Below are 21,391 nucleotides of genomic sequence, written 5' to 3' on the forward strand. Positions count from 1 at the left end.
GGGAGAGTCCTGCCAGCGGGGGGCGGGGTCCCAGGCCTGCCCGGGAGCACGAGGGCAGGGAGGGCGGCAGCAGCCGGAGGCCCAGGCCCCACTGAGCTCCCAGCTGCTGCAGACTCAGAGGGATCGCTGGAGCAGCAGTACCTCCAAGCAGAGTTTTGGACCCCACCCCAGACCTGCTGAATCGGAGGCCCAGCCACCCTGGTCTTAAGCAGCCTTCCGGAGGATTCCGTGGCAGCTCTTGGGCCACACTGTCCTGGAGGGTCTGGTGTAGCCACTTATTTCTGTGCTGGGGTTCTGGGACGTTGAGCTTCTTGTTAACCGGGTGTGACCTTTTCCCTCGACGACTCTGAGTCGCTGACACTGCCCACTTGGCCCAAGAGGCTGAACAAAGAGGGTCGGGCTGGGGTGGGCACCGGCCCCAAGTCCTGCCCCTCGTGAGCCAGTGTCGGTGCAATGCCAGGCCCCCCCAGGCGCAGCTGGCTTAATCTGAGAGGGGCGTCCTCTGCGGAGCATTGGTGGGAGCGGGGAGGGGGGAGGTGGTCTTCTGCAGCATAGGGGTGGGGCAGGTGGGCAGCAGCCGGGCAGGCCCTGTGGAGGTGATGGCGGGCGTGGCCTTCCAGGGAGACTGGACTCGGGCATGGGGCTCAGGCCGGGGGTGCTCCCAAAACAGGGGCCAGGGGCTGGTCTCCTCTGGGCAGCCTCCCCCTTCCCTCAATCAGTGTCCTGCTCGGGTGCGGCCATTTTTACTCGCTGGGTCTGGACCCGGGTGTGAGCACCCACCCGCCCAGCTGGGACTCTCCAGACGCTGCTGGTGCAGGACGGCTGGGCTCTGGGGCGGGGGTGGCCACTCACTGACCCTCTGGGGTCTTCTGACCTCCCCACAGTACGTCCGCCTGTCCCAGGACACGCCCTCCAGCCTGATTTACCACCTCATGACCCAGCACTGGGGCCTGGACGTCCCCAACCTTCTCATCTCCGTGACGGGCGGGGCCAAGGACTTCAACATGAAGCCCAGGCTGAAGAGCGTCTTCCGAAGAGGCCTGGTCAAGGTGGCCCAGACCACAGGTAGCACCGGGGCTGGAGGGCCCAGGGCCCAGACCACAGGAGGGGCTCAGGCCTGGGAGTGATGGGCGGGAGGGAGCGTCCCTGGGAGGCCAAGTCGGGGCCTCGGGGGTCACCGAGGCCAGGCCTGGGCCGGGGGGTGTGTCCGGTCAGACTCACCCCGCCCTGTCCGCTGCTGTGCTTGGCTTGTGTGGCGGCCGATGCAGCTCCGGTTGGCTCTCCACTAGTGATGCTTTGAAATAGACACATTCAGGGGCAGTTCTGAGATGCCGTGCTCCCAAGAGCAGGACAGAGGGACGCAGCAGGGAGGTGGGGAGAGAGGGCAAGGCCTGCAGTCAGCGACGGGGGTCCCGTCCTGTCCCCGCCCCCGCCTGAGCAACGCGGGGAACCGCGGCTCCCAGCTGCCACAGGAGGACGTGATCGTGGCGGGGCTTCCCTGAGGCCCTGGTTTGGGGTAGAGGGTCTGCAGATGTGGGGCAGTAAGCACCGGAGATGCACAGGGCGTAGGCGTCGGACGTGTGCGTGGCAGGGCCCTCTGCTCCTTCCCAGGGGCCTGGATTATCACCGGGGGGTCCCACACGGGCGTGATGAAGCAGGTGGGAGAGGCGGTGCGGGTCTTCAACCTGAGCAGCAGCTACAGCGAAGGGGAAGTGGTCACCATCGGAATCGCCACGTGGGGCACCTTGCACAAGCGGGAGAGCCTTATCCACCCCGCGGTGAGCTGGTGACTGCTCCCGGGGCGGGCGGGGGCGGGGCGCAGCAGGGAGGCCGAGGGGCATGTAGGACCCCAGCGGGTGCTCAGCGAACAGGCCACCACCTGGGCAGCAGGGTGAACGCAGTGTGGAGGGGAGTGGCTGGACAGGGACACAGGAGACCCAGGCTCAAGCCCCCACGCCATGGACCCTGGTGACCCCAGGCGAGTACCTTGGTTGGATTCTGGTTTCCTCCCTTGAGATCACGGGATGGGTCCACACAAGAGTCTCTGGAGCCGCCACTGGTCGGGGGCTCCTCCTGCCGCCTCCCTGATGAGAAATGGACTTTGCAGAAGGCAGTAGCTTGGCCGGGAGCACACAGCCAGTGAGCATCTGGGTTGTCAGATCCCAGGGCCTGGCCTTCTAGCCCAAAGATCGACAACACTCTGGTTCCCCTGCTGAAGACAGAGCCTTCCTGCGTCCGTTCATCTGGGTGCAGCCCTGAGAAGCGATTGCTTAAACGTGGGGATGTGAGTGGAAAAGATCATTCAATTCATTCAGTAAGATTTTGGAGGACGGTAGATGTGACATAATGAGCACATGTCCACCTAATTCATGGAGTCAGGAAAGTTTGGGGGAAACACTGGCCCCAAAGACAAGTCTCCTTGACTTGCTGAGGAGACGTTGTTATAACAGCCCGGTGAGGGGTGATTTATGAACAAGCCCTTGCCCTTCCCGGCCGGTGGCAGCATGCCTTCCCTTCCTGGGGAAAGCATCCTCTGGAAGGTGATTCCTTGTGTCTGTCACAGACGCTTGTCGTCAGGCCAGTCTGCCCCTCGGCGCTTGTCCTTTTGTGTCAGCGTCACAGATGTGCTTAGTGGAAGGGACCGGTTCTGTCTTGAATGCTTGCCATACGGAGTGGAAATCTGAGGCCGCGGGAGACGGGCTGACTTCCCAGATCACTCTGCACTTGTCTCCCCATTTCGAGTTCAGAAGACTTCCTGCGATACCACCTGCCATCCTCTGTGGACACCAGGGGCCGTGTGCGCGGGTCCGGCAGCCACCCCTCCTGGATCTGGGTCCTGGGGCTGCTGGGACAAATGACCACAGAGCTGGTGGCTGAAAGCAACAGAAATGTGCTCTCTGACATTTCTGGACACCAGAACTCCACGACCAGTACCACCCGGCCAAAATCGGGATGTCGGCAGGGCCAGGCTCCCCCAGAGACTGTGGGGGAGGAGCTGTTCCCTGCCTCTTCCAGCTGCTGGTTTGTGGCCGCATCACTCCAGTCTCTGCCTCTTGGTCACATGGCCCCCTCCTCCTCCTCTGCACCCTCTTCTAAGGACACCTGTCATGGCATTTAGGACCCACCTGGATGATCCAGGTTAATCTTCCCAGGCTAAGACCCTTAGCCTCATCACATCCGCAAAGACCCTTTCTCCAAATGAGGGAACATTCACAGGTTCTAGGCATTAGAGCCTGATATCTTGCGGGGGTGGGGGGGTCACTTATCCAGCCTGATGGAGCTCCTGTTCTTGGTGGGAAGGATGTAGAGCTTTCCGTCTGTCCGTGCCCACCTCTCCATCCCCAGGGCGGCTTCCCAGCTGAGTACATCATGGATGAGGACGGCCAAGGGCACTTGACCTGTCTGGACAGCAACCATTCCCACTTCATCCTTGTGGACGACGGGACCCATGGCCGCTACGGTGTCGAGATTCCCCTGAGGACGAAGCTAGAGAAGTTCATATCGGAGCAGACCAAGGAAAGGGGAGGTGAGCGAGGCACGCTTTCCAGGGTGCTCGGGGGGAGAGGGGAGCAGGCTGGTCCAGGTGTCTGGGGCTCCGCTGGCCGTGACCAGGACATTCGGCAGGTGGGGTGCTGGGGGGGGCGTGGTCAGAACACACCTGGATGTCTGTACACTTGTTCAGGGGTTCATCTTCTTGCGTTCCTTTTAACCAGCAGAAGGAAAGTTCGGGCAGGCATTGAGGTCATAGCATCCTACGGTCACTTAACATCACAAACACGTCTCAGTTCAGAAGTCAGAGCGTGCAGTAGTCAAAGCTTGGACCTTGACATCTCTGCCCCTGTGGGTGGGATGGGATGGATTCTGGGGTGTTGGGAGGTCAAATACACAGGACTTTGCACACGACTTGCAGGTTGGTTGGACACCTTTGAGCCGAGGTTTTCAAGCTTCTTTGCACATCAGGGGTCCCCAGGGTGTGGGTTCACCCCCAGGGTCTCTGATTCACAGGTCTGGGTAGTGAGGACTTGCATCTCCCAGTACCCGGGGGACACGGATGCTGCTGGCCTGGGGACCACACCTGGAGAACTTGTTTTGACCAAGAGAAGCTGGGTGGGGAGTGTTGGGGGTGTGTGAGTGTGTGGGGACGGCGAGGCCACGTGGGATCTTGGAAAGAATGTTTGCTTCCCAGGGAAAGATGTTTCTAGGATCTTCACAAGCCCTCCTGGTTGCCAGGCTGGATGAAAGGCTGAGGGTGGGGCTGGCTGGCCAGAGGACGGAGTTGTGACGCCGTACTCCCGCGCCATGCGTGGTGCCCGCTGGCTTGACATGTCCCCAGCCCTGCCCAGATTCGAGGCGCCACGAAAGGGCTGCAGGGAAAAACAGGCTGGTTGCGGTGGCCAGCCGGGCAGAGCAGACCAGCTGGGGGAGCCTTGGGTGCTGAGGATGGTCTACAGCCCTCGCCTTCCCTCCACCCCAGAAAGGGACAGGAGTGTACTCGGTTAGGCTGCAGCTGGCAGGGGTGGGGGGCCCACGATCCTAAACTGGGCTCTGTGCGTCGTCCTAGGTGTGGCCATCAAAATCCCCATCGTCTGCGTGGTGCTGGAGGGGGGACCCGGCACACTGCACGTGAGTCCTGGCCCGGGGGGGCGGGGGTGTGCTCTTGGGGGTCAAGTCCTGCTGCGGGTGGGACGACTGCCCCAAGTGCTGTCACCAGCCCCGCAGGGGCGTCATCAGCAAGAGGGGACAGGGATCCTGTCCGCTGGGTGTGGGGGGTCGGAGCCCCTTGAGTGGCCCTGCCGCAGGAGGGGTGCTCTGGCTTTGGCCCTGGGGCTTGACCTGCACAGAAGAAAGAGGGGCTCCAGAGGGGACTGGGGCGAGGGTGGAGCCCATGCCCCCCCCCGGGACCCCCAGGCAGCCCATGGGGGGTTTCTGCAGCTCTGCACCCAGACTCCCGGGCGGGGTTCTCAAAGTACAGCCCTCGGCTGCCCCTCAGCCCCGTGGGACCAGCAGCTAGATGTAAAGCAGGATCCTCAGTGGCTTTGACATGCTGCTGTGGGCCTTTGTTCAGAACCCACTCTCCGGCGTGGGATGGGCCTCCCTTGTGGAGGGACCCCCAGGCAGCCCATGGGGGGTTTCTGCAGCTCTGCACCCAGACTCCCGGGCGGGGTTCTCAAAGTACAGCCCTCGGCTGCCCCTCAGCCCCGTGGGACCAGCAGCTAGATGTAAAGCAGGATCCTCAGTGGCTTTGACATGCTGCTGTGGGCCTTTGTTCAGAACCCACTCTCCGGCGTGGGATGGGCCTCCCTTGTGGAACGCGGGCCAACTTGACCTCTGCTGTAGTAACACACGACATTACAGCCTGCAGATTTGGGGCGAGAGCATGACGTTCTGTTCGTGGGATCATCGAAAGTGTCTGTTTATGTTTAGTAACCGCTGGAGGTCAGCACAGGATCCTGGGGTCCCTGGGAGGACGGGATGCGTCTGGCCCCCACTCCCACCGTGGCTCTCCTGCAGCATGGCCCAGACAGGGCGTCCTTCCCGCTGGGGTAGAGCCCCTTCCTCAGGTTGCTCACCCGGGGTCTCCCTCGATGTCCTGGTTAACGAGGGGGTGGAACTCTGGCAGTGCCCCTCCTTCTGGAGACGGTGCTTCCGTCCACACGTCAAAGGGTGGAAACGTCCAAACCTTCCGTGGCAGTGGTATTGAGTGGTAGGCCTGAAGGAGGCGGTGTGTCGGGTGTGTTTCCCACATATATCAGCCCCTTTCCCCTCCGAGCGTGGGATGCTACAAGCAAATGCCTTCTGTAAACTTCGCAGTAGCCAGACATCCACTCTGTTCGAGCATCTCTGTATAAGAAGGTGTCCGTGCGGGTGTGGAGTCAGGTCCCGGGCTCACGGTCAGCCCCTGTGTTGCAGACCATCTACAATGCCATCACCAACGGCACCCCGTGCGTGATCGTGGAGGGTTCGGGACGAGTGGCTGACGTCATTGCCCAGGTGGCCAGCCTGCCCATCTCCGAGATCACCATCTCCCTAATTCAGCAGAAGCTGGGCCTGTTCTTCCAGGAGATGTTCGAGACCTTCACCGAAAGCAGGATTGTAGAGTGGACCAAAAAGGTGAGGCACACGGGTACATCAGTCACCAGGCGTGGACCTGCAGCCGGTAGGTTAGATGCTGTCAGCCTGGTAAGCGGGACCAGGGCATGCCAAAACCAGACACGGAGACCCCAGCGGGCCTGGGGCGGGCACGGGAGTGATCTGCAGAAGGTGGGGGGCTGTGAGCCCGGAAGGCAGTGGGCCCAGGGCAGGTGGGAAGCCCTCGGCCGAGGCAGCAGGCTGTCCTCAAGGGAGGACGTGCTCGGCCTCTAGCCTGCAGAACTCCGGGCCTGGGCTGGTACCGCAGGGCACGAGGACCCTGCTGCACTGGGCGGGCAGGAGGCTGGTGCTGAGGCCCCGGGGGAGGCAGAGGGGTGGGGAGCCCAGATTCCGGCAGAGGGGCGCTGCCAGGTGACGGCAGTGGCTGGCAGGGTCCGGCCCGGCCTCCAGGCCTGGTGACCTCGATGCCACTGGGGAGATTAATGGAGACCTTCTGGGGTCGGCAAGGTGGGCGGACGTGCCAGATGGGGGCCCATGCGTGGTTCCAGGAACCGTGTGGTGATCTGGGGGCTGCTTCACGTGCACCCTTAGATAGAGGCATCGGTGGCCGGACCCATCCTGGGACCAGTGTTCTGGGGGACCCCCCCCCACCTCCAGGGGGTTTGGAGACTTGAGACCTGGGAGGGACCTAGTTACGCCCAAAACGGGCATCCTTTCTGCCCCGTGGGCAGGAGGTACTGAGTGGAAGCACAGGGAGTTGGGGACATGACCCTGTGGTGACGAGTCCAGAGAGAGACCATCGGAAGGGCGGCCTCAGCTTTACTTCACGTGCCGGCCTGTCCTCTCTCTGTCTTTGTTTTGTAATACTTTTAGATTTGTGGAAAAGCAGCACAGGTAGTGGAGGGTTTCTGTCCGCCCTTCACCCAACTCTACTGCTGTCAACATCCCATATAAGCCCGGTGCGTTTATCAGAACCTAGAAGTGAACTCTGGTTCATCCCTGTTGACCAAACTCAGGCAGTTCGGATGTCACGTTGATCTACTAGTGGCCTTTTGCTGGGCCGGAATCCGAACCATTAGCTTGGTCTCTTCATTGTCTTTTTTCTTTCTTTCTTTCTTTTGTTTTTTTTTAAGTAAGTGTGACATTTTCTAACTAGCCCACCGGATTCCAAAGATTTTCTGGAACATCATCACATGAACTGGATGAAAGTGGGCTGCTCTGGTTGTGGGCTGGGCTGGGGGCTCTGGGGCCTCGCTTTCTGCCCATCCCGTCAGCTCCTGAGCCGTGAGCCTCGTGGGTGCTACCACCCCCAAGAGCTCTGGTTTGGTCCTTTCTCCTGACCCAGGGAGACCATGGCTGTTACGGCCCAGGACCATAATTGCCCTGCATTTCAGTATTTCTGCTTTAAAGCGCATTGGTATTTGCTCTTTCATAGCTACAGTGGGAGATAACGCTGGTTACAGATGGGTGTAGGCTTGGCTAGCATCCCTTATAGACGGGGTCCTCGGTGGACCGGGGGGAGAAATAGTGCAGGAATGTGCATAGGGAAGTCTCTCCAGGTCCTGAAAAGAAGGAATTTCTCTCTCACATACTCCGAGGCTGTTTGGCTCAGTTAGGTGACCTGGGGCACTCGGAATGGACCTCAGAATTGGCCATCTCCCCAGTCCGGATTTCAGGGGCCCTGGTGAGCTCTGCAGAGGGACCCTAACCCATGGCCATGGCCCCAGCCTCCAAGGGGGGTAGGTGTGAAGGAGAGCGCTGGCTGAGCCCTGATCACCCACGAAGCCCTTGGCCGGCGGAGAACCCCCGCACCTGAGGCCCCTGTGGTCCTGCCGACCCTGCTGTCCGGCCACACTCTGGGCCCCAGGGGCAGGGGCTCACCCGTCCCAAGGTCACCTGACCTCTGTTTCCTGGCAGGATCCTTTGTGGGATGGGGGCAGTCAGTGCCTCTCTGACCCTCAGTTTCCCCAACAAGCTGGGGCTGACAAAGCAGTCAGGGTTTGTGACTTTCATCCAGCTCCGTGGATGCTAAAGCCAGGCTATAAAAACTCATGGAAATTCAGTTTTAAGGGCACGTCTGTGGAGCAGCTTAGCTCCCACCGCATCCAATTTCAGGCCACGTGGACGGTCTGTGCCCAGCAGCCAAAGACCACGGGGAGGGCTGGGACCCTGGATGGGGGCTGGGGAGGGGGAGGGCAGCGGGCCTGCTCCGAGGGGAGCCAGGCGGTTTTTGTGGGCGGCACAGTGACCCTGCTCTTGTCTTAGTGTGGCCTCAGAGGACCTCTTCAGAAGCCGATGTTCTGTGAGATTGTTCTTGCTGTTGGCGTCAGCCCGGCTGCCAGTGGACCTGGCGGGGATTGGCTGGCCGGCCCTGTGGCCTCTCCTCAGTTAGTCTGTAAATTACTCAGACAATTCTCAGAAGTGGACCTAACCTGCCAAGGTTTAAAGGGGCCTGTGTTTTCAATCCCTTGCCAAGTAGAGGCCTTCAAGTGGTGTTTCATACACACCAGTCTCAAGCCAGGCGGTTGCCCTCAGTGGTTGTTCTCGTTCAGTGGGGAGAGGACCCCCAGAGCCGTGTTTGCTGATTCACTCCACAAACCTCAGGGCTGGTCTGCTCCATGGCAGGTACTTGGGTGTGGCCCTTGGCGGATGTGGACATCTGCCGTGGGGGTCTCATTGCCAGCCCGTGGCCAGCGCCACGTAGCTGGGGTCGGAGGAGTTGCTGGCCCTCTCTCAGCAATCCCGTTTTCTTATCTGCAAAATAGGGGTAAGTGGTACTTAAACTCAGAGGATGGAGCAAGGTCACCTGGGAGAGTGCTAAGTGGGTGGTCGGCACACACTGACAGTAGCTACTTCATCCTGTAAATCAAAGCAAGGGTTAAATCCCGGAGCGATTTCAGCTGGAAGATGGAATGGGGGTTGGGGGAGAGAGACCAGGGGTATTTTGGAGTTGACATGAAAGCTGGACCCCGAGGGGTTAGGGAGGTTGGGGTCTTAGAGGTGGAGGTGGGGTGTGCAAGGGGCCCTCTAGGTGGGAGCAGTCTGTACAGAGGCGGGAGCTGCACGGCCAGGCTGCGAAAGGAGGTGGGAAGGCAGGCGGGGCGGCCGGGAGCTGGGGTAAGAGCCTGAAGCTTTGGGGGTGTGGGGAACGAGTGGATGGCTCCCCCCGGTCTCAGGGTGAAGTGTTCAAGGCAGGGCAGCTACTGGTGGCAGACACGGCAGCTGAGAGATGATAGATATGATAGGTGATAGCTAGATAGACAGGTGATAGGCAATAGATGGTAGATAGATAGATAACATAGATAGATAATAGATAATAGACAGATAATAGATACATAATAGATAGATAGATAGATAGATTGGAAGGGTGGGTAGGTGTCTAGGTGTATAGATAAGTAGGTAGATAGATACATAGGTAGGTGGGGTGACTAGCTAAATAGATACACAGGGTGGGTAGGTAGATATATAGAACGGTAGGTAGGTAGGTAGGGTAGGTGAGTAGGTAGACAAGTGGGTAGGGTGAACAGATAGGTACACAGATACATACACACACATACCTACCTACGTACATGCATACACACACAGACTGATGGACAGCTAGGTAGGTAGGTAGATGATTGGATGGACGAGTGGATGGACGCAAGGACGGACAGGTAGGTGGGTAGGTCCTCCCCGAGGCAGGAGGACCCGGGGAGAAGTCTTCTGTTAAGTGACGCTGAGTGTTGATCAGTGACCAATCAGTGAGGTGAAGATTCTTTACACTTGGGCTGTGTTTTCCACCCCACAGGCCACTCGCAAACACTGTGTGTTTGGTCCTCATGCATCTTTCATCTTCACCGTCTGGGGTGGGGGGGGGCGGGGGGCCCTGACTACACAAGCAGTTAGGACTCCTGCCTGGGGCTCTGGCTCCGCGTCCAGGGCCTTGGTTCTGAGGGTGCCTTTGGGGAGGCAGGAGGCCCCTCACGTGAGGATCGTCTTTTGCAGATCCAAGACATCGTCCGGAGGCGGCAGCTGCTCACCGTGTTCCGGGAAGGCAAGGATGGCCAGCAGGACGTGGATGTGGCCATCCTGCAGGCCTTGTTGAAGGGTGAGGGGCAGGCAAAGTGGGGACAAGGGGGAGGAGCCGGCTGAGGGTTCAGGACCCTGAGTCCTGGCCTAGAGGAGCCAGAAATGCCACCCGTGGGCAGATGCGCTGGTCAGAGGGCAGCTGGTGGTGGACCTCATCAGGCCTACCTCGTGCTCCCCCTGGGCAGGTGGGTGCCCACCACCGGTGTTGGGGAACAGGCTCCTTTCTCAGCTTACCTTCTCCCCTGAAATCTGAGTGCAGCCTGCACTGATATACCCCTTAGTGGTCATCAGTTTCTCATAAAATTCTAGCATAGAAAGAAAGAACCTTGGAAGTCTGCTCCTGTCTCCCCACCGTCTGCCTCATGGTTAACGCCTCTGCCCCCAGCGCAGGGCAGAGTCCAAACGCAGGGGTCCTCAGGACCAATAGAGCTCTCGACCGACTTCTGCTCCGTAGTCTGACCTCTGCCCTCCAGCCCGTCCTCCCCGGGCCCACACTTCACTCTTCCCTCTTCTCCCACTTCTTGTGGGGGAGGGAAGCCAGTGCTACCCTGCCCTTCCCGCCGGTGTTGACATGGCCGAGACATCCCTGGTGCCCAGAAGCCTTTGCTCTGCGCTGAGCAACCCCTCAGCCCTCACCCTGGAGGGACAACCTGATGGCAGAACAGGGGGCTGTCGTAGCAGAGGATCGGCTTTCACTTTTCTGTGCATCCGTCTACATGCCATGGATGCGGGGCTGGGCTCTTCTGCATCCTTGCCAACACTTGGTACTGTCAGTCTTTGAAGCTATAGCCCTCCTGGTGGCCATGAAGGGAGATCTCGGTGTGGTTTGGTTTTGCGTCTCCCTGGGCTTCTTGGCCATTTGTATTTCATCTTGGGGAAATGCCTGTCAGATCTTTTGTCTGTGTTTATTTGGTTATTTGTCTTCTTATTTTTGAGGTGTATGAGTTCTTGATATATTCTCATACAAATCCTGTGTCGGATATATGTGTTGGGTATATTTTCTCTTGGTTCATGGTCTGATTTTTTTTTTTTTTTTTTTTTTTTTTTTTTTTTTTTTGTGGTATGCAGGCCACTGTTGTGGCCTCTCCCATTGCGGAGCACAGTCTCTGGACGCGCAGGCTCAGAGGCCATGGCTCACGGGCCCAGCCGCTCCGCGGCATGTGGGATCTTCCCAGACCGGGGCATGAACCCGTGTCCCCTGCATCAGCAGGCGGACTCTCAACCACTGCGCCACCAGGGAAGCCCTGCTTTTTTTTTTTTTCAATAAATTTATTTATTTTATTATTTTTGGCTGCGTTGGATCTTTGTTGCTGTGTGCGGGCTTTCTCTAGTTGCGGCGAGCGGAGGCGAGCGGAGACTACTCTTTCTTGCAGTGCACGGGCTTCTCATTGTGGTGGCTTCTATTGTGGTGGAGCGTGGGCTCTAGGTACATGGGCTTCAGTAGTTGCGGCATGCGGGCTCGGTAGTTGTGGCTCTCGGGCTCTAGAGCACAGGCTCAGTAGTTGTGGCGCACGGTCTTAGTTGTTCCGCGGCATGTGGGATCTTCCCGGACCAGGGCTCGAACCCTTGTCTCCTGCACTGGCAGGCGGATTCTTAACCACTGCGCCACCAGGGAAGCCCCTCATGGTCTGCTTTTATACGTCCTTTGAGGTGTCTTTGGAGAGCAGAAGGCTTATATTTTAACACATTTTAGTTTACTAATTTTTTTCTTTATGATTCATGTTCTTTGCATCCCAAGAAATCTTTTCCTTTCCCCCAGTTGCACATATTTTCATCTGTTTCACTGTGGAAGCTCTATAGCCACAGCTTTTATATTTAGGTTTATGATCTGCCTCAGGTTACTTTTTCTGTGTGGTGTGAGGTAAGGGTCAAAGTTCTTTTTTCTTTTTCCCCAAATAACAACCCATGTTTTAAAATGTTAACCCAGCAAGAGCAGAAACTAGTTGGGCAAAATACTTGCGCTGAGAGCCTGGATGAGGTGGTGGTTTTGCAAACAGGGCAAAGGAAGGAAATGTGATGGTCTTTGTGGTCCAACTTTTGAGTGTGGATCTGAAATGCCTGCCTTTCAGAGACCCGTGTCTAGTTTAAACTTAGGGTGGGGGCTTGGCCAGGAGCTGGGGACAGAGTGGAGGGCTGGGGTGAGTGGGAGTGGTGACAGAAACCCAGAGATTCTCTGATTCTACCACTGAAAGGAAAAGGGATTTTATAAGGGTGCGTGCAGGGGAAGGGTGGGGGATGGCAGTGATTTTGTGACCTTATCTATTCAATTAAAATGATGGAGACGGGTTGGTGACACACCCCTCCCTCTCTGACTTTGTTAGGTGGGGCGTGGCTTGGAGGCCCAGATCAAAGCCCCTGATGCGTGTGCTTTTACCCGCAGCCTCTCGGAGCCACGACCACTTTGGACACGAGAACTGGGACCACCAGCTGAAGTTAGCAGTGGCGTGGAACCGCGTGGACATCGCCCGGAGCGAGATCTTCACAGATGAGCGTCAGTGGAAGGTGAGGCTGCGGGGGGTGCCCTGGGGAGGGGCTTGCTGGGACTCGGAGCAAGGGCAGGCCCTGAGGTGGCCTCGTCCAGACCCCAGCTCTGCCCTCAATGAGGGCGGCTGGCACGTCTCCTCCCGAATCGGGAGACGCCGGCATCCCCGTCTCGGGGGCACTGGGATAAGGGTTATGCGGGGCGATGACCACATGCACGGCCCCCCACGGCCCGCTCTCAGCCCTCAGAGCTGTACCCCATGATGACGGCCGCCCTCATCGCCAACAAGCCCGAGTTCGTGAAGCTCTTCCTGGAGAACGGGGTGCGGCTGAAGGAGTTCGTCACGTGGGACACGCTGCTCTACCTGTACGAGAACCTGGAGCCCACCTGCCTGTTCCACTACAAGCTGCAAAAGGTGCTGGCCGAGGAGCCCGAGCGCCCGGCGCCCCGTGTGCAGCTGCACCACGTGGCCCAGGTGCTGCGGGAGCTCCTGGGGGACTCCACGCAGCCGCTGTACCCCCGGCCCCGCTCCAGCGACCGCCCGCGCCTCCTGCTCGCGGTGCCCAACATCAAGGTCAGTGTGAGTGCTGGCCGTGTGCCGCGCGCACCGCTGTGTCCTCGGACCTTTGAAACATGGGCTTTATTTTCACTGGGAAAGTCAGCTTGGGCTGCCGTAACACAGACGAGGTGGCTTACACAGCAGGCGTCTTTTTCTCCTTGCCCTGGAGCCTGGAGTCAAGGTCATTGTGTCGGCAGTGGCCTTCTGGTGAGGTCTCTCCTCCTGGCCTGCAGGGGGCCAACCATGTTCTTACCCTGTCCTCACACGGCCTGTCCTCAGTGTGTCTGGTATTGTTGCCTCTTCTCCAAGGAACATCGGTCCTGTTGGATGAGCACCCCACCCTCATGACCTCATTTAACCTTGATCACATGCTTGAAAGCCCATCTCCAAATACAGTCACATTAGGGGATGGGGCTTCAACATATGAAATTTGGGGGACACAGTTCAGTCCATAACTCTCCCTTTCTGAAGACCTCCAACGGTACCAAAAGTTATGTGGGGAAAATCCTCTCCCCTGTGCCCTGTACCCCGAGCCCTGCTCACAGGTGTAATCGGTGTCTGTGTAGCCAGGTCAGCATGTCCCACGCATATCTGTGTGAGATGCATGTGTGTTGCAACAATAGGACGGGGGCTTTCCTAGTCTGCATCCTTATTTGATGGGAATCCCGCAGCCTCTCAACATGAAGTACAACGCTGGCGTTTGTGTGTGTATTTATGTGAGGGAGCCTCTTCTTCCAACTTACTAAGTTTTTACAAACGAAGCCTCAGTGCCGATCTTTGTCAGATGCCTTTTGAGGAGTTGAACTGCTCTTCTTTGACCTATGAATTTGGTGAATTATAGGTCGTTATTGTTTTTTGATTCCTGTTTTGAATCTCAACTCGACTGCAGGGTAACACGTATTCAATGCGGTGTTGGATTCCCAGTATTTTCAGGGTTTTGCATCAGAATGTTTAAGTCTTTAATTGTAGTTTTATTTCGGGGGTGTTATATTTGTCAGGTTCTGGCATCAGTTTTATGTTAGCTTTGTAAAAACATTGGGAAGCCTTGCTTCTTTCTCTGCCCTGGAACAGTTTATGTGGCCGGAGTTCACTGCTTCTTACAAGCTTGGCAGACTCCCCTAGGAGTCCATCAGGGCCCGGTGCCTTTTTGGGTAGTAACTGATAACTTTCTCATTTTCTTTCCTGATGGTCCCGATGTTTAGGTTTTCTTTCTGTTCTAAGATCATATTTGATTTTGTTTTTTTCTTGCTAGAAAATTATCCACTTCCTTCAGGTTTGCAAATCTGTCCATTGTCCTGTGTGAGCTATTCCTGACCCCTGAGAATGACGTGACTGTGGCTTGGTTTTATATATTTACGGTTCTGCTTTTCTTGATTCCACTGTGTTTAAGATGCCCAGTTGGAATGTGCTCAAGGGGAAGCTCACACAGACCCATGACTGTCATTTAAGAAGATGAACTGATTTTTCTTTTTTTATAAAGATGAGTCTTCAGGCGATTTCTAAAATCACTTAAGGAAAGTGCAATTTTGTGTGTGATGTGGGAAGTGTGTTGTTTGCTTCTGGGAATTGTTTCCAGACTGTCTGAGGACGTGTTTATTTACTGATGGGCCAGGAAGCCTGGGTTCTCATTATCACTTGGGGTCAGGGCCTTTCCACTCACACATAGCTTTGTCTGTCTGGTGCTTTTTGCTGACCTTCTCTGCAGGAGACATGGTATAGGTTCCCTTGAGGAACTCACAGCATGAATCTATTAACAGACTCTGTGTTAGAATTTAACTTCATAGAAAAAGGCTTTGATGCCAGCAGATAAGAGTAGGAAACATTGGGGTGCCTGGCTAGCAACAAGGGCCTACAAATATTGGTGTGGGAGGTAACTGGGTATTGCACTTTTTGGGTGTGTCTTCATGTCTCCAGAATGATGCTTTAAGAACCCCAGTGTGCATGAGAAAGATTTGGGTGTTGTTGGAAATGCAGTTTGAAGGGCTCATCCTCCAGGGACGATGAGGCTGAGCTCAGGACCCTCAATAGGCCCCGGGGTTCTGATGCTCGTGGGGCCCTAGGTGAGGGCTCTAACTGTCCGCTGCTCACCAGGTGCAGGGAGTGAGTCTCCGGTCCCTGTACAAGCGTTCATCGGGCCACGTTGCCTTCACCGTGGACCCTGTCCGTGATCTTCTCATTTGGGCCATCATCCAGAACCGCCGGGAGCTGGCAGAAATCATCTGGGCTCAGGTACCCAGACCCGCTTCCTGGCATGCACAGCTATGGGTGGACCAGTGACAGGGCTCTAGCTGGGGCTCCTGGCCAGAGAGCCAACCGCAAGGGGTTGGTCAGTAGCACAGGGCCATGCAGGGAGGGCAGTGGGTGTCCACAACACCAGAAGGAACTCAGGGTGTCCAGGGTTGGAGGGCAGAGAGCTTGGCCCTAGGCCCTAGGCAAGAAGAGAATTTTTAGAAAGGAGTGCCACACAGTCTCCCCCTGTGGTCTGTCTGGACCAAGGCCCACCTGGCACACACACCAAGCAGGCCGCCCTCTGTGACCCACACGTTCTGGTGGTCAGCGCACGTGCTGTGCCCCCCACCTTGCCCCCCCGGTCTGTAGACTCTGCAGGCAAATTCCATCCCCGGAGGGGCAGCCTCTCTTTCCATTGATGGTTGGGGGTCTCAGACACAATCTGTTACTGAGAGGGGCGCTTCCCAGGTGCCGCTGCCCTGAGCTGTTGGCGGGCCGTCTGGGAACGCCTGCCGGCTGGCCTGCCAAGCCCTAGTCCCTGGGCCTGTGTGTGGCCTCGTCACCCGCTGCGGGGGACTTGCCGGGGAGCTCCCTGAGAAACAGGGCACCGCAGGCCCAAGTCTTCCTGTGTGGCTTTCCTTTAGTTCGAGCTGACTCTCCTCGTAACGGGAAAGTAAAGTTCTGTCATTTTTTCTCAGAGAGGCCCCGCTTCTAGGTGCTGGCATTTCCAGGCTGCTCTCAAGAGCCCGCTCCCCCCAGGGTCCCAGCAGAGGCTCTGGTGGCTCCCCGCTTGTCCGTAGTTCTGGGAGGTTTGCCCTCGCGCAAGGTGCTTGGGGGAGCGGTCGGCGACAGAGCCGGGCCTGACTGTGGCCTCACATGTGCCCCTTGGGGCTCAGGGGGCAGAAAAGCCAAACCCGGGTTTCCAGGCTCTGACACCAACCCCTCGCCTGGGCTGACACTGCCCTCAGACCCAGTGCCTCCGGGCTGAGCTTTGAGACCCTCCATGAGATCTTCCTGGCCCCCACTCCGGTGCCTGGGACTGGCAGTGCCACCGAGGCAGGGCACCCTGGCTTTGGACAGGGACGTGCGAGGGCCTGGTCCCCGCCTCTCCCCTTCAGGGTGCTCCATGCATGAGGTTAGCCGGACCCCCGGGGAGCTGTGGGTCTCGTGCCGGCAGGGCTGTGCTAGCACCAGTGTCCAGTCCACGTTCTGGGGAGGCACCTGGGCTGCCTGGTAAGCGGACCACTCCCACCGGCCCGTGCAGGAAACTGGCCACCAGCAGGGCTTACCTGTGATCTGGGTGAGCCCAGTGGTTTATATGGAAGGAGCCACAAGTACTTGCTCCACAGTCTGTGCTGTCTCGGGGCCTCTGCTCTCATCACCCTGGGCGGTGTGTTGGGGGCTCCCGGGGCTGGGCCATCCGGGTCCTCACGGTGGCTTCCCCTGGTGCCCAGAGCCAGGACTGCATCGCTGCGGCCTTGGCCTGCAGCAAGATCCTGAAGGAGCTGTCCAAGGAGGAGGACACGGACAGCTTGGAGGAGATGCTGCTGCTTGCTGACGAGTTTGAGCAGAGAGCCATCGGTGAGTCCCTGGGGCCGCGGCCTAGGGCCTGGGCTCAGCTCCTCATGGGTCCCCCTGGGGTCCTCGCCCCGAGTCTCAGCGCCATCCGTGTTCAGGCTGTGTCACCTGGAGAGGCCCCGCGGCCTTGGGCCTGGGCTCAGCTCCTCAGGGGTCCCCCTGGGGCCCTCGCCCCGAGTCTCAGCGCCATCCGTGTTCAGGCTGTGTCACCTGGAGAGGCCCCGCGGCCTTGGGCCTGGGCTCAGCTCCTCAGGGGTCCCCCTGGGGCCCTCGCCCCGAGTCTCAGCGCCATCCGTGTTCAGGCTGTGTCACCTGGAGAGGCCCTGCTCTGACACTGTCCTCGGCTGTCACTGCTGGGGACCCGGCTGCTGTGACGCGGGCTTCCTCCCATCCAGGGGTCTTCACCGAGTGCTACCGCAAAGATGAGGAGAGAGCTCAGAAGCTGCTGGTCCGCGTGTCGGAGGCCTGGGGCAAGACCACCTGCCTGCAGCTGGCCCTGGAGGCCAAGGACATGAAGTTCGTGTCTCACGGGGGCATCCAGGTGACCTTCCAGAAACACCTGCCGCGCCGCTGCAGGGGCAGACGCGGCCTCCCACTCACACAGACGGCACAGGAGGGCCCTATGTGGGAGCCCCCAGCAGGCCCCCAGGAGGTCCCAGGGACGGGACTCGGACGCCCACCCCCTCTACCTGGGGCCTCGCGAGGGGTACGTGGGGGGCGGGGCATCCTGCTGGAGCACCGAGTGCAGGGTGCTCTGGCGTTTCCTTGGTGACGTGACGCGCATGGCACACAGTGGGTGTCCCTTGGAACCCGGGCGCTTCCTTGGAGCACAGCCTCCTGCTGTCACCACGTCCACAGCACTGTCGTGTGCCGGCCGTGCTGGATCCCAGGGACGTGGCGGGGAGGGGGTCCTGTCCACACCCCCCGACCCCCAGAGAGAGCTCAGAGGGGCCAGCTGGTGGGAGACGGGGGGATGGAAGTCCTGGGCTTGAGCCCTGCTCTCCGCCCCTTCTGTCTGGGAGAGCTGGCCCCGCCCTGCCCACAGGGAGCCTCTTCCTCGGCCTCAGGGAGCACGGGGTCGGGGGTGGGGGCCGCCCGTCGCGCTGACACCGGCACCCGTGTCCGCAGGCCTTCCTGACCAAGGTGTGGTGGGGTCAGCTCTGCGTGGACAACGGGCTCTGGCAGCTGGCCCTGTGTATGCTGGCCTTCCCGCTGCTCTACACGGGCCTCATCTCCTTCAGGTGCCGGCCTGGCTGCAGTGGGGGCCGGGGGCTGGGGGCCCAGGGGTCCGGACCTTCCATCCCAAGCACCCTCTCTCGGGGGTCCTCACCGCTGCCACTGATTCCAGGACGGAGGGGAATCACCCTTGGGGGAGGGCCCCCCCGGGCTGAGACCTGCTGTCCCCCAGTACCCACGGGGGGCCGAGCACCGCCCTGCCCGCACCATCCACCGTGGCCTGAGTGTTTTGTTACAGCCCGGAAGGAACCCGAGGGCCATTTGGGAGCCCCTCCGTGGGGCCATCTGGCTGAGCCCCCGCTGAAGCCATGCGTGCACGGGCAGCAGCCGCATGCGGGTCCCAGGCCTCCCTTCTCTGCGCTGTGGCCTGTGTCGCTGTCAGGCGCCTCACGGCCGCGGCCCCACCCCGTGTCTGCCCCCAGGGACAGGCGGCTGCAGGCAGAGGGGGGCCTGGCCCGCATCCGCGCCTTCTTCAGCGCGCCCGTGGTCGTCTTCCACCTGAACATCCTGTCCTACTTCGCCTTCCTCTGCCTCTTCGCCTACGTGCTCATGGTGGACTTCCAGCCCAGGCCCTCGGGCTGCGAGTGCCTCATCTACCTCTGGCTCTGCTCCCTGGTGTGCGAGGAGCTGCGGCAGGTAGGGCCCTGCCCAGCCCCAGCCCCACCTACTGACCCTCCCGCCCCCGGGCAGCTCCCTGGGCTCGGGCACTTTCTCCCGGTGGCCCTCGGCCCAGTGCCATCCCCGGCGAGACTCCCGGGGCCTCTGAGAGCGGGCAGTGCCCCTTGGAAAGGGCGGCCTGCGGTCCAGCAGCCACGCCGGCCCTTGCCCCTCCCCCACCTGGCCGCCCCTCCCCAGGCGCTGCTTTTTGCTTGAAACCCTCCCTGATCCCCCCGAACGGGGTGCCCTCACCACGTGGCCTCCTGGACTTGGGGGGCATGTGAGACCCCGGCCGCGCTGTGAAGGGCACTGCAAACTGTGGGGTCCCGAGACTACTCTTGGGTTTGGGAATTCTCCAGAAGCGCCCCCAGCGCCCTGAGCCGGCACACGAGGCCACAGCTTAACATCGGCCGAGGGTCGAGGTGCACGGCAGCGTCCGTCCAAGGATTCTAGACACAGAGCTCCTGTTGCCCCCTCCCCTCGGTGGGCAGGGTGTTTCCCGGGGGTCGGTCAGGTGCTGAGGGGTGGCCCACCACAGTGTCCAGCCCCCCTGGAGGCCAAGCTGGCCCTGCGTGGTCCAGGCCCCATCCTGAGTCCCGCTGTGAGACGACCTGGTGAACAAAGACCCCTTCCGGGCTTGGAGGCCTCCTCGGGGGCCCGGGGCAGAGGGAAAGGCTGATCCTCACGGCTTGTGCGCCCCCCCAACCCCGTTCCCACACTGTCCCCACCTGCCAGTACCTGGAGGCAGCCAGTGAACATGACCCTCAGCTGGTGTGGGGAGGGGCCGGCCCGCTGAGAGACGCCCGCTCAGACTTGCCCCTGCTCTCTGAACTTGGCAGCCACGAGCCCCAAGATAAAGCCAGCTTAGCTCACATGCGTCAACACCACCGCCTGCGGGGGACCCTAAGGCACCATCAGGGTCCCCAGGGAGGAGGTGCAGGGTGGGCAGCCAGGCCTGGGGCCGCGCTGGCTCTGCGGGCCTCGCCTCGTCCCGCACGGCCTCCTGCAGCAGAAGCCCCCGGTCCCTGGGCCCCGGCCTCACCGCGGGCAGCCCCAGGACAGAGGGCAGGCCCTTCTCCCGGAGTCTGCCCAGCGGTGCCGGGGAGGGGACCCGGTTGCTCCTATGCGGCCGCCTGCCCCGTACACCCAGCTGCTGGGGTCCGGGGTGGGGACTCCCGCGGGGCAGGCCAAGCAGGGCCGCGGTCCCTCTGCCGTCTCTCCCTCCTCTGGGGGCCGCTGCAGGGGGCGGGGAGCACGCCCCATGGGAGGGGAGCTGGCCCCTGACGCCTTCGCTTGAGGCTGGGGTGAGCGGAGGCCACGTGTCCTGCCCGCGGCCCCTCCCCAGGAAGCCGTGGTTTGCTGGTTGCCGGGGCCATGAGCGGGATAAGGCACCGGGCCCGCTGTGTTCCCTCCCAGCTCTTCTACAACCCGGACGAGTGCGGGCTGATGAAGATGGCGCTCCTGTACTTCAGCGATTTCTGGAACAAGCTGGACATCTGTGCTATCCTGCTCTTCATGGCAGGGCTGACCTGCCGGTGAGCAGCCTCCCCGTGTGGCGCCCGGTCCGTCCGTCCCGTCTGAGGCAGCCGCCCCACAGGGCCGGCTCTGGATGAGGCCCCAGGCCAGGGCCCCCCGCGGGGCTCAGCTCCTCTCTGGATGCATCTGTCCCGAGGGTGCCCTGCCCCGCCTGGGGATGGTGAGGGAACCAGGGCAGAGACTCGGGGCTCTGTCACTGCGGGTGGCTGCCGCGTGTGTGCCCCTGCATCCCAGCCTGGGGCTCTGACCTCTCCACTGCCCGTCAAGGCTGTGCGTGTCTGCCCTGCCATGACCCGCTTTCTCCACCAGGCGAGACTGCCCGGCGCAGCCTCTGGTTCCCGGGACGCCCACGCGGCGAGACTGCCCGGCGCAGCCTCTGGTTCTCGGGACGCCCACGCGGCCTGTGGCTTCCCTGCCCGTGGCTGGGCTTCTAGACCCTCCTGGAGGCGCTGCCCCTGAGCTCACACCCAGCTTTAGTGCTTTGGGGTCCCGGGGTTGCCCCTGGACTGGGGCAGGTGAGCAGGAGGCCGGGGCCAGGCCCTGGGGGCGGCCGGCTGAGGCCCTGCTTCTGCCCGGCCAGGCTCATCCCCTCGCTGCTGTACCCCGGGCGCATCGTCCTCTCCCTCGACTTCATCATGTTCTGCTTGCGTCTGATGCACATCTTCACCATCAGCAAGACGCTGGGGCCCAAGATCATCATCGTGAAGCGGATGGTAAGGGGACGAGGGGCCCCTGACGCCAGTTCCAAGTGAGGCGCCCCAGGGCTTCGGCACACCCCGTAAGATCTCCAGTCCCAGCCTTGCCCCTTGGGCTCCCACCCCCGGGCACGCCCGTCTCGGGTCTTTGCCTGTATGTTGCCTCCTCCAGGCAGCCTTGCCTGATCTCCACAGCTCATTCCTGATCCCGGTTACAGCTCCTATCACTCCCCTCCTGGGTCATGGTCACGTTGGACCCTT

At 60.2% G+C, this 21,391-nt stretch overlaps 1 protein-coding gene across 6 annotated transcripts in view; it reads left to right on the forward strand.

Moving 5' to 3' along the window:
• TRPM2 (transient receptor potential cation channel subfamily M member 2) overlaps nucleotides 1-21,391 on the forward strand; it is a 49,989-nt gene that overhangs the window by 12,370 nt on the left and 16,228 nt on the right. For 5 of the 6 annotated variants that reach the window (XM_024758368.1, XM_024758369.1, XM_024758370.1 and 2 more), the window contains exons 5-19: nucleotides 885-1,065; nucleotides 1,612-1,778; nucleotides 3,346-3,526; nucleotides 4,562-4,623; nucleotides 5,911-6,111; nucleotides 10,075-10,177; nucleotides 12,539-12,660; nucleotides 12,882-13,214; nucleotides 15,291-15,428; nucleotides 16,883-17,009; nucleotides 17,402-17,547; nucleotides 18,135-18,247; nucleotides 18,665-18,878; nucleotides 20,316-20,434; nucleotides 21,016-21,148. In XM_024758368.1, the coding sequence (XP_024614136.1) occupies nucleotides 885-1,065; nucleotides 1,612-1,778; nucleotides 3,346-3,526; nucleotides 4,562-4,623; nucleotides 5,911-6,111; nucleotides 10,075-10,177; nucleotides 12,539-12,660; nucleotides 12,882-13,214; nucleotides 15,291-15,428; nucleotides 16,883-17,009; nucleotides 17,402-17,547; nucleotides 18,135-18,247; nucleotides 18,665-18,878; nucleotides 20,316-20,434; nucleotides 21,016-21,148 (2,340 nt within the window). The other variant, XM_024758371.1, reaches the window with a different exon arrangement.

Source organism: Neophocaena asiaeorientalis, unplaced genomic scaffold, assembly GCF_003031525.2.
Source record: "Neophocaena asiaeorientalis asiaeorientalis breed wild unplaced genomic scaffold, Neophocaena_asiaeorientalis_V1.1 scaffold45, whole genome shotgun sequence".
NCBI lineage: Eukaryota > Metazoa > Chordata > Mammalia > Artiodactyla > Phocoenidae > Neophocaena > Neophocaena asiaeorientalis.